Below are 12,712 nucleotides of genomic sequence, written 5' to 3'. Positions count from 1 at the left end.
TCCCAATTAAAACTCTGACTGGTACTCAAGCCATACGCTATCTACCCCCAAACTCCATTGAATTTCTCTGGCACTCATTTCTATTAATTCATATGGTGCTTAGACAAGGTTAACAACTACCCCTCTGATGTTGAAGCTATCCTCAATACCTTGATGACATACTGAAACTTGATAATAATAGTAATATATGTGCCTATTTCATATTTTATATTTTTTAACAAAAAAATTGTCATCCTTGAGAACTGTATCACTGATGCCTAAGTTGTTAAATCAAGCAATATGAGTACTTAAATATGTATGTAACTTAAGAATCAGAAAGTTTACAGGGAGTTCCCTGGTGGCCTAATGGTTAGGATTCAGGCTTTCACTACCGTGGCCCAGGTTTGATCCCTGGTTTGGGAACTGAGATCCCGCAACCAAAAAAAAAAAAAAAAAATTACATAAAATTTGAAGCCATGGAAAAGAAATATCACTCAATTTTCAGAGAAACACATGCTACAACATGGATGAACCTTGATAAAGTATTACTGAAAGCAGACTGGTGGTTACCTAAGGACAATGAGTAACAATGAGGAGTAACTGTAAATGAACACGGGGTTTCTTTCTGGAGTGAAAGAAATGTTCCAAAATTAGACTGTGGTGACAATTACACAACTTCAGATACACCAAAAATTAGTGAATTGAGTAAAAAATTTATAGTATATAAATTATATCTCAATGAAGGTGTTAAAAAATAAATCAATTTTCTATAATAAAATCAAAATTCTGGGCAGAGACAAAAGTAAAAATACTAACCTGTGTTCTGCTTCCAGTGAACTAGAAAGAACATCAGTTTGTGGGAAGGTTGAAGACCGAATGATCTGTTGGGAAATTACCGAGGCATTGCCATTCTCTTGTGGAATTTCATTTTCATCAAAGTTTCGGTTTATATCCCTTTCTTGGTGAGTACTGTTGCTGTTATGCAAATTAAATGAGTCGTCATCCTGATTTTTGAAGGGTTAAAAAAAATGAGTTAGACAATAGAATTGTTTAAAAAAAAAACTTTAATAGATCCTGGTTAGATTTTCATTGATAAAACAACTGTAATGCTTATATAATCATTTAGGAGACAGTTTCATAAGATGTAAAACTAAGTTGTGAAGGGTACCAACAGCTTTCTGACTCTATGTATTCACATCTATTCAATAAAGACAAAACTAAAAGGATAAATAAAGGTAGGCAAGATGGGGAAAACCAAAAACACAAACATCAACAGGAATTTTTATAAATTTCATTTTTGCACAGGAACTACAGAGTAAGAAAAATCTATTTTAGAAATGAATTCATTATTTATGCAAATAGCTAGCTAGCCTTGCTTTCAGAAATATGAAAATATTCAAAGGTCCTAAATAAATAATATTGGCCCACCTATTCCAATGACATGCTAATGTCAAACCAAGAATTACACTGCAAGTTCAACTACCTTTTCTGAGCCCGCATGGCTTTCATCTTCATGTTCCTCTTCTACTCTGTCCCTTTTCAATGCTTTCAAAAATTCACTCTTCTTATCAGTGCGCATACGTGTCAGTTTGGTTAGACGAGGCTGCTGATTAAGTTTGTCAACAGGTGAAGAGGAATTTGAGCGATTACACTAAGAAAAGAAATCAAAAATGTTGATAAATGTAGACAGAGAACTAACATCAATATAAAGTTCACAACTACCATGACTTTCTATTTCACCTTCTTCCCAATACAAAATTGATTTTAAATTCTATTTTAAACCTGTTTTCCACTATGACTGCCATTTTTATCTATCCCACTGAATGAGTAAACATAAAAATTTTATCCCAGAAACAATTAAGGTCTGATAATACCAAGAACTATGATTCTAAATTAGGACTTTAAATACTATTTTATAAAATGAATCCTGAAATTGCTTAAACATTTCTATAATTCAAAAAAAAAGCAGTTTTTAAAATTGTGTTCCACAGAGTTCTAAGGTTCTAGTAACAGCTTCCCATACGAACTATTATAATTCTTTACACACAGGTACACAGATAGGGTTTTACGAGGGAAAATTTTTGTGGAAGAGCAGGAGGGGACAGTAACAGAACACGTAATGGAGTCCTTTTTGTTTTTGATATTTTGACAGTGGAGTACAAAAGAAAAGAGAACGTTAGAATTCTGTCACAGGTATTTTAAGCCATGGGAATAAACCAAAATGCTTAACTGTTGGCAATAAAGTCTGCAGACTATAATGAATTTAAGCCACAACCAACCAGCTGAGAATGCTGGTCCTTCCATCACAGCTCTAAAATTCTATGATTGAGAACTAGCATATGAGGGGTTATAATGTTCCACTATAGTACCCAGACCAATCTCAGTTATAACAATACAGTCACAATCTCAGTCACAAGTGTCTTTTGACCCTGAACTGGTCAGGGAAGTCCCTGATCTAGAAGTTTCAGTCACAAGTGTCTTTTGACCCTGAACTGTTCAGGGAAGTCCCTGATCTAGGAGTTTCAGAAAGCTGGCCAAATGAGAAAGAAATACATAAGCTACTTCAAGGTCAGTAAAATAATAATATGCACCTTTCCCTCTTCTTCCTCCTCTCTGCCCTCTCTTAGTGTCCATCATCCCCAAAAGAAGATTATATAATAAAAATCCTTATTTTTAGTCAAGGTTCAATCAGACAGCATAGCATAACTCTGTGGCAAAAGTCAAAATACCCATTTTCACAATTCTTCTCTTAAAAATTACTCTTTCTGGTTGATAAGTATATGGGTGTTTCACTCTATGATTTTCTCTACATTTTAGGATATTTGGAATTTTGTTAGAAATTTTAAAAATTATCCCTACTTAAACTGCAAAAAAAGCCAGCAAACGGAGGGAAGTATCTGAATCAAGTTTTCTGAAAGAACTAAAATATCTCATTTTAATGCATTCATTTAATGCATCTATGCCTTTTGTTCACTGTTAATTAAATTACCATGATTAAGACACATTTCGCTCCTCAGGAGTAATTTTAAGTGCCATACCTCTTTCACTGAAGTTGTTGATGGACTAAAATTCTTGGCAGTTGATTTAAAAGTATTAAAGTTTCCGACACCATATGTAGACTCATGAGGGAAAGAAGTCCCAACTTTATTTTCTTTAGTTTGGCTTTTCCACTGTGTAGGCTAAAGAAAAACACACAAATGTTAATTTGTATCTAAAACAGTATATAGAAGAGAGAGAAAACAAACTGAACACATAAAGATGACTAAATGTGGCTCAAAAACAATTATTTTTGTATTATACCTTAATCATTTCTACATGGTTCTCGTCCATCTTTTTTTACAAATAAAATCAAAACCTGGTATTCAGCTAAAACATCTAACTACATTGATGTTTTTTCAAAGTTTTATAAACCTTAAGTTAGGTTTCTTTTGCCTAATACCAAGAAAACACAAGTGACCGAGTTTCAAAAACCTAAAACTGAACACGAAGGACAGAGTATTTTATACATTATTATTAAGCAAATATATCACAGATACATCTTGCAAAACAAGTATTTATAGATTTCATTTACTACTGACTACTAAAATAAGAAAACATACATGGACAAACACACAAGCCGCTTACAAGACAATTAAAATCAATGACACACAGTGGGCCAACAACACTTTCCACTTAGAAATCAGCAGTCCACCAATACCCCCCACACTTCGATGTGAAATTTTTAACATTTTTTCTGTCAAAGTAATTCAGTTGATATCAACTTAAAACTTGCGTGTTTAACAACTTAGAACTTACTTTTGTAGGTGGAGCGGCAGGCTTAGGGACTAAGCCTTTATAAACACTTGGACCAGTCCCATTCTTAACTGGCTGTGACTGAAGATTTCCTACTACTGGGAATCCAGATAGCTGTAAGTCTTTTGTATTACCTTTCTTAATGACCAGCATCCTTTGAGTTCTAGATTTAGGATTCGGGGGATATTCTGCATAAATAAAGCACGAGCAATAGTTACACAGTTTAAATTTTAGCATAAAATTAAACCACCAAAGAATCGTATATTCCAAACTTGATTATATTTTAAAACAACAGCTGCTTCCTGAGTAAAATAATTAAGCTAAGTATGAACTATATTCCTGCTTGAGAAATGAAGCTAAAACAATCAAACAAGTGATAGCAAGAATTGAGCAATGTCAAGTAACAAAGACGAATTAAGCTACTAGATAGGTTCCTAGAATGGTTAACTATGACCCAGTCAAAATTAACTACATTCTAGCATACTTTTCATTAATTTTTTTAAATTACAAATTTCATCCTAATGGCTCTTAAAACTTAAAATATAAAATATATATTTTCCTCTTCTCCATTTTGAAAAGAGAATTTTCCTAATTCCTTCATTCTTTTTATCTCACTCATAAAGTTATTACTAATTAGAAAGAAACTACAGTCCCTCTATTTCTAAATTCCTACTTAAGTTATGACTAATGAAGAGGGGAATTGTTTTCATAATACCAATTCATTCAAATATTTACTGGCCATCAAAACTACACTGAAGGCATTGTGCAAGTCGCAGGGGATCCAACTCAGTCCTGGCTTCTGAAGATAGTACTAGAAATAATAGTTGCTAACTGAAAGCTTTTCTCAGTACACCCACAGTTGCTAAAATATGAAAAATTACTCCTAGAGTTTAATCAGTCAATGTGTAATCAAACAGATGTTACAGTGAGCATATTCACAATTATGGCAGTGACGTATGTCTTTCTTCCCTTAGAAAAACTCTGAAAGCATCAGTTTCACAGTTGGAGAGTTTAGAAGAAAAGAATTAACTCAAAGAAAGAAATCGCAGAAAAACTAAATTAAAATTAGCTTAAGATATGACTCTGTGAGATGGTGAGTAGCACAGATGTATATGATGATGCCCTGCGTCAAACAAACCAAACTTCCTACAGGATTATCTCAAAAACTAAACTAAACAAGGACTCCTAGGGACATGGAGGGACTCTCGAAGTCCATCTGAAACCGAACTCTTCAAACTATAGACCTGATATGGTATGTCATTTACTGTAATGCTAAAGGATTAAAGAACAAGGACCTGGCAATTCCTTGGCAGTCCAGTGGTTAGGACTCTGCGCTTTCACTGCCAGGGCCCAGCTTCAATCCCTGGTCAGGGAACTAAGATACCGCAAGCCATGTGGTGCGGCCAAAAAAAAAACACAAACACAACAAGAACCTAAAGCAAAGTGAGAAAAGATTCATCTTTCTGAAAGTTAAACACTGAAAGTTTATCTACTAGGGCAAACATTCCAACTGCTCAGCTGCCTACAAAGGCCCAAGATATTAAGGCTAAGAAAGATATTTTCAGGCACATAAGGACACAAATTATATCACCAATATATAGTTTTTCTGAAAAACTAACAAAATAAAGTCAAAACGAAAATGAAGAATAATGATCTCAAACAGAGGCCAATGAAGAACACTAGAACTAGTGCTGAACAATTTAAGTTACAATTACTTCTGGTAAACAGATGGTTACAGCATAACTAAAATTCTTGAAATTAGCAATTCTTTAAATTAAAATATAAGAGAAAATCTTAACAGTTTGGTACTCAAAATCTAAATTAAATGAAGCTCAGGAATCTGAAGAATGATTGACTGATGCTGGGAAATGCAAAAGGTAGTAAGTGTTTGCAAGGAATTCAAGTGTTAAAGCAAGGGGTGTTTCTATCAGTACAGCACAATTAAGTAAGTTCAAACATGACTGATGAAGACTTCTATTCCAATATTACGAACTAAGCACACAAGTTTATCTTCCTTCTCTTCTAGATCCTTATGTTAAAATTACTATAAGGGAGGAAAACAAATACAACAGTAAAAAAGAGGAGAAGGGGACTTCCCTGGTGGCGCAGTGGTTAAGAATCCACCTGCCAATGCAGGGGACACGGGTTTGATCCCTGTTCCGGGAAGATCCACATGCCTCGGAGCAACTAATCCCATGTGCCGCAACTACTGAAGCCCACACGCCTAGAGCTCCTGCTCTGCAACGAGAAGCCACCACAATGAGAAGCCCGTGCACCGCAACGAAAGGTAGCCCCCGCTCGCCGCAACTAGAGAAAGCCCGTGCGCAGCAACGAAGACCCAACGCAACCAAAAATGAATAAATAAATTTATTTAAAAAAAAAAAAAAAAGAACAGGAGAAGGTTCATCAGCAATGGATGACCTCAACACATATTTCTAGAGAGTGAAGTAAAGGAAAAAACTTCAGCTTAGAGTGTGTGCACAAAGGAACCCAACAGCTGAGGAGGGGGCTAATCTGCCCTGTAGAATCCTAGATTGTAGAACTGGGACTTGGAAGTGCCATATAAGGCAGAAGACAGAAATGAAATCTTTTCAGACAAAAATCAATCACCAAGAAAAGATCTTTACTAAAGTAAATCCTAAACAACGTATTGATACTTTAGGCAGAAGTAAAATGATCCCACATTGAAGGCTGAAGGTACAAGAAGAAAAAGAAAATATTTTTATATGTAAATCATCATTCATCAAAACTAGAAGACAGAAGAAGAGAACAGATAAGCAAGCAGGCATTGTTTAAGCCTCAATATAATTCCTGACTACAAAGTTCACCTTTCCTAAAACAGGATTTCTAGACACCTAAAGGTACCTAAAAGATGATGATAGGGATTGGGAGGAAAGAGAAGCAGACATAGTGCTTGCTGATGTGCTTAGGAAGTATTCACAGTCAAGCAGTACAGAGGTTAAGACCATGTGTTTTTGTGCCAGATTTACAGAATTTTAATACTTGCTCCAACCTCACTAGTTTATCTCTCATCTGTAAAATGAAAAACAGTTCCTGTCTCAGAGTTGCAGTGAAATGTTTTCTTTAAACCAAATACTAGAAAAAATGTCCAGAAGTCATACACAATCTCCACTATACTAGGCTTCCAATTGTATTTCAAATTAAAGGTGTCCTTTTTCAAGAATTTTAAACCTAAAATTTAAACCTAAAATCCAAGAGAGTATGGAAGATGAGAAAAACTATAAAAGAAATAAACACCTTTAATAAAGACTAACCTATATCCTATATAACTATGCTGAACATACTACATAAACCTGCCTGTTTAAGAACAAGAAAAGTGCTCTTAGTCTAATGGGCCAGAATGGCGGCCACCAGCAGTGGTGTTCACGTTGTAGAGTGTTCCCAAGTGTGTGTGCCCCCAGGGTGAGCTGCAGCCTCTCCAGAGAGACTCTCCAAGACCAGCAGCTGCTGGTTATTGAACTGCTGGTATCATGAGACTGACTGACCAAAATCGAGGACTTGGACTCCAGAGACCCTGCTTTTGATCGGGAGACACCCTATCTGAGAGCTTGAATTAATAAGAATGTGTTAAATATCAATACATGAACAAACAAGCCAAAAAGAACGAATGGGGGCAGGGGGAGTATTGGAGGGACAGGGAGGGGTGAGGGAGGGGGAGGAGGGGAGGAAGGGAAAGTTAGTTCTTGATGGTAATAATCACATATAAGTAATGGAAAAGGTGATGGCAGCACTAGTAACTTAAATTTGCCTCATTTATATTACTTATAAACTGGCTCATCTATTCATAGATTATCTCTACAAATTCTCCTCACACAAACCTTCTGAGTTAAAGTGTTGAATCTGTTGGATTCAAACAGTATCCAATGATGACACCTACACTTTCTCCATTTACTTTATCAACTGGTAAACGACAGGAAAAAGACCCAAATCGTTCATTTTTTTAAAGAGAAAATTTATATATTGATGAAAGACTTTAACACTTATAAACAAGAATTAGAAAGTAAGTGACTTTGGTGACTTGCTTCTGTTAAGTCATATGTGCTTATTATCAAGCTCATATAAACAGTTACTCTTATTCAAACTGCCTTCAAAATACCTCAAGGCAAATGTTTTGGATTTTCATATCATTATTTCCCTCTATCCTCACAGACAACTGTGACCTGATAATAACTGACTTTAAATATCCTTTTATTATCTTGTTACTTCATGCTCTCCCAGTACCTTTGAATGTTACAATTAGTTTTGTTCCTTTAAATCCAAAGCCAATGGTGGAGGGGAAAGGCTCAAGCCTCTGAAGAAAGATTAGAATTAAAATACTGCCACATATAATATTGATACAAAGTAAGCTGGCCAGACATAAGTCAGAGCTGACATCTCAATTCCTCATCTTCTTTTCTGTCTTTAACTATACTCTCCATATAGTTGCCTTATACATACATATATACATTCTGATTCAATCAGTTTTTACTTTTATTTTTCAATCTATCACTTAGGACATTCTTTTTTGCCTTTTATTAAATAAATCTACCAGAATCTCCCTCACTTATTGGATTTGAACATAATTAGCTAACATGTATTAAAAACCTGTGACATGACCAAGGATATGACACAGTAGACAATTTAATATTAACAGTGCTTTTTCCGTTAGTGTTAGTATAGTGATCCTCCTCATTTCAGACAAGAAAATTCACTCAGACATTAAGTAATCTTCCCAAAGTCTAAATAATTAATAAGTAAAAGACCTAACATTAGGGCCCAGACCTATCTGATTCCAAAACCAATGCACTTAACCACTATATTATACTACTGGAGAAAATGGAAATTAAAGTACTGCTAGGTCAGATACTTCAAAATGTATACTATCTCCAACTAAAAATACTAATAACAAGCCTGTACTGAATGGTCAAAATTAAGAGGCTTGTAAGTATACACTACTAAGTCAGGGGTCTGCCCTTTCCCTCACCATCACAGTGATGCCAGTTAATATATTTTTCTTTTTAATCAGCCAGTTAATAATTTAATTTGCTCATCTTGACATAAGAGGCAACTTTAATGTGTGAATAAAAGCATACAGCCAAGGGAAGGATAAACAGTATTTTAATTAAGTTTTCACACTAATTTGAAGAGGAAACTTAACCACATAAGATACAAAAACATACAAATATCAAAAGCAAACAATCAGTACCACAGCAATTAAATCCAGTTGAACACTAATTTTAAAACAGAAAAATATTTTTAAGATTATTTTCATACGGATTGATGTTGTTTGAATTTTGCTGGTTTTGAATTTTTTATTTAATGTACAAATCTTTTGTTTTACAGTAGTATGAGAGTTTTAATCAAATGAGTTTCACTAACATAATTTATGTCAAAGCAGGAGTATGCTATTCTTTCCTTTAACAAGGTCCCCATGTTACTCATATGAAAAAAGAGTAGGCTTAAGTAAATATATTTCTAAAACAAAAACAACTTAAATGAACGCTACATGTAACTCTGACCAAATAAAACTTACTTGTGTCAAGTTGTCTAATCAAACTATTAACTTTTCCTTCTCAACCTTGAACACGTGTTGCATTACCTTTTCTTCTTGTTATAATGTTAGCAATTGTTTTCATATAAGAAAGACATTGAAGGAAAGTGTAGTCATATCAATATATAAACAATCTACCAACAGAATGCTTTTATACAAAGAAATTTGATAAAGATTATTCCCTTCTCTTAATCCTTTTACAAAGTCACTTTAAAAACTTCACTTGTTTCATGACCTAAACGCATTTAGTGCAATCATGTCACTCAACCTGTATGTTAGTGGTTAATACCATTAGAATTCTCTCTAGAAAACAACCCACCTTTAAGAACTGGTCACCAGGGACTTCCCTGGTAGCACAGCGGTTAAGAATCCACCTGCTAATGCAGGGGACATGAGTTCGATCCCTGGTCAGGGAAGATCCCACATGCCACGGAGCAACTAAGCCCGTGCACTACAACTACTGAGCCTGCGCTTTAGACCCCACGAGCCACAACTACTGAGCCCGTGCACCACAACTACTGGAGCCAGTGCGCCTAGAGCCCGTAATGAGCCCATAGAGAAGCCCGCACACCACAATGAAGAATTGCTCCCGCTTGACGCAACTAGAGAAAGCTAGTGCGCAGCAACGAAGACCCAACACAGCCAAAAAAAAAAGAGCTGGTCACCAATTTGCTTTGATTTAGAAGGCTAAAAAAATGAATAAAGTTCTTAAAGATGAGCCTTGATGCTCTTAGGTACTGTATCAAATATGAGAAAAACTCAGGAATAAATTCATCAAATTCTCAAGGAATAAACACAAATATATATGCTGAGCTGAAACAAGACTATGCTTAAGTTAATTACTAGTGACTGAAGTTTTTCATTATTTAGTATCTTAAGCACAAAACGTTAGGCTCTGCTAGTGATATGTTCCTGACATATTACGCCAACACAAATAGACAGCAGGACTTCTAAAAACACACAAATCAATTTGATAGTCACTAATGTCTCAAATTGCATACAAACACACAAACACATCATTTTCTCTCTCTCTTTCTCACTACCCAAATCAGTCACCCAGGTAAATTATTTTAAAATTCTCACAGGCACACTGAAGTGCCCTAAATTTTTGTTTACTTTTAAATCATTAGGTATATGAGATAAATTAATTAGTAAATATTAATCTTATGCATCAAGCAACAGTGATCCTGGTTAAGATCAAAACACTACAGAAGTTACAGATATAAACTGTAGGGTGTTTCCAATAAAGCTAATTAAGATCTAAGTAGAATTAAACTTATATTTAACTATAGTTTAAATAGCTTGACTACTTTCACTCAAAGTATTTTTTATTTGGGATATTATGTTTAGACCCTTGCAATTTTTGATCTACAAAAGGACAGTTTCAGGGACAAACTGGTGGTGTTTGCTTTTTAATACATATTACATTTCCGTTATTAAATTTTGACTTACCTGGAAGGAAGTAGCACTAGAAAAGTTCTACTGAAGTCCTTCCTAAAATTCTCTCATGTCTTCCTCAGGAACATAGCTATTTTAAATGTTGCAATGGGGAAAACAATATTTGGGAACCCAGGGGGTAAAGTAAGAAAGGACTAGTGAAGTGTGATACAATGAAAGTTTCATTGTATTCCTATGGGAAGTACTGGGAATTTAACAATTAATCAAGCCACAATTAACCATTTTCTTTTTTCTAATGCAGACATACTTTTTAGTTTACCTAAGACACAGTAAAGAGTACATCTTCCTTTTAAACATCTTTTCAACTAGTGCCCAAAATCCTTAGACCAACCCTGAAACAGGAGAACCAAAATCTTTATATTAATACATTTTATTCTCAATATTTTCAAAGATGTATTTGCCTTTAAATCATTTCTAAAATTATTATATTAACCAAGGATCAGTACCAATAGTATCTATAGGTAGTTTTATATGACAAATGCTCACTAACATTCTTGATTTTTTATTTACTTTCATTTTAATCAAATCCAAATTATTCCTAATTTCTTAGATTTTATTTAACACCTTCCAGGTGGTTCTATATTCTTATGCAATCAGCTGTTCCCAGAAAAACTGAATAATAAGGAAACATACCTAAGAGAGGAGCTTGGGAGATTTTTTTGGTTGGGTATGTGTGTGTCTGGGCGTGTAGGCCTGGGGAGAGTGGCAGAAATACTAATTTGCAATACAGAAAAAACAATGCCATTCACATGGTTCTAACAAAAGTGTCTGACCACCCCCACCCCCACCCACAAGAAGCCCTTAAATTGGGAGATCAAAAGAAACAAAATAATTCCTCTAGCGTATCACCCCATAAATACAATAAAGAACAGCACAGGAAGTGGCAAAGTTTAAAATAATGCCTTTACTGTTAGGACTAGTATGCTGTCATAAGCCACAATCCTTTTGTTTTGGTAAGTTGTTGATTTTCAATAGAAAACACAAATGAACATGTGTACAAGTTCCAAAGTGGATACATCACCTCTGAATTTGGTATCAAATAATTAAATTTATTTTTCAGATATCAAATCTTCATATTTTAAGTTTTTTCCATTATTTTAAACTTCACTTGAATCTCTAAAAAGCTAACTAAGTTGTACTATATGAGTGCAGTTTAATCTTCTGTAAGATGCTATCAAATTAAACTCTCAGCAGTTTTAAAGAAAAGGGAGTTATTACCAGAAAAACTCATTAAGATCTGACAATCAAAAAGGCAAATAATTTCAAACAGACTAGTTCCGTAGGCAAAATTTATACAATTATTTTTTAATACTGTCTATGTGTAACCATTTTCATAAGTAAAAAAAATTAATTTTTTTATATCACACTATGATTGATTAAAAGTACTTATCTTGCCAGTTAAGTTTTCAACTCTGAAAAACTACAGATTAAGTTAAACTAAATTTTTTGTTTCGTTAGATTATCAGGCTGCTCTCAAAATGACTTTAATTCATTACATTAACTTACAACCATTTTTTTCAAAATGCGTATTTGAGTGTACTTAATGGTACTAACATGTAAATCAACTATCCAAATCAAGATCTTCTCCTATCTGCAATATCTTGGTTTTTAAAAGGTAAGTGCTACCTTTTTTGTAGCTCAGCACATCAAAAACAGGTATTTAAAAGAGAAAGTTTAATTCTAGCCTATTTATTTTAAACAACACAAATGTGAAACCTAAAAATAACATATATCCCTCAAAGATAGATCAAGAATTACTTACCCCATACACCTGCAGCTAAAGATTTATTCTGATTTGGTTCTCTCTCATACTCAGGATTTAAAGATGGCTGAAAAAAAGTTGGAATAAAAAGAATACAATAAATGTTTAAACTGCTCACATTTAAGAAAAAAATCCTTTTAAAAGTAATCTCAGGGACTTCCCTGGTGGTC

At 34.3% G+C, this 12,712-nt stretch overlaps 1 protein-coding gene across 6 annotated transcripts in view; it reads right to left on the bottom strand.

Moving 5' to 3' along the window:
• Window positions 1-12,712, bottom strand: part of GPBP1 (GC-rich promoter binding protein 1) — a 72,371-nt gene that overhangs the window by 11,913 nt on the left and 47,746 nt on the right. For 5 of the 6 annotated variants that reach the window (XM_082382384.1, XM_082382385.1, XM_082382383.1 and 2 more), the window contains 6 exons: window positions 12,543-12,609; window positions 11,414-11,473; window positions 3,775-3,959; window positions 3,018-3,158; window positions 1,463-1,630; window positions 796-983 (listed from right to left, as the gene is read on the bottom strand). In XM_082382384.1, the coding sequence (XP_082238510.1) occupies window positions 796-983; window positions 1,463-1,630; window positions 3,018-3,158; window positions 3,775-3,959; window positions 11,414-11,473; window positions 12,543-12,609 (809 nt within the window). The remainder of the gene's footprint in view (window positions 1-795; window positions 984-1,462; window positions 1,631-3,017; window positions 3,159-3,774; window positions 3,960-11,413; window positions 11,474-12,542; window positions 12,610-12,712) is intronic. The other variant, XM_082382387.1, reaches the window with a different exon arrangement.

Source organism: Balaenoptera borealis (genome assembly GCF_965194805.1).
Source record: "Balaenoptera borealis genome assembly, chromosome: 2".
Classification (NCBI taxonomy): Eukaryota; Metazoa; Chordata; class Mammalia; order Artiodactyla; family Balaenopteridae; genus Balaenoptera; species Balaenoptera borealis.
This window is presented reverse-complemented; position numbering and strand designations above follow the sequence as displayed.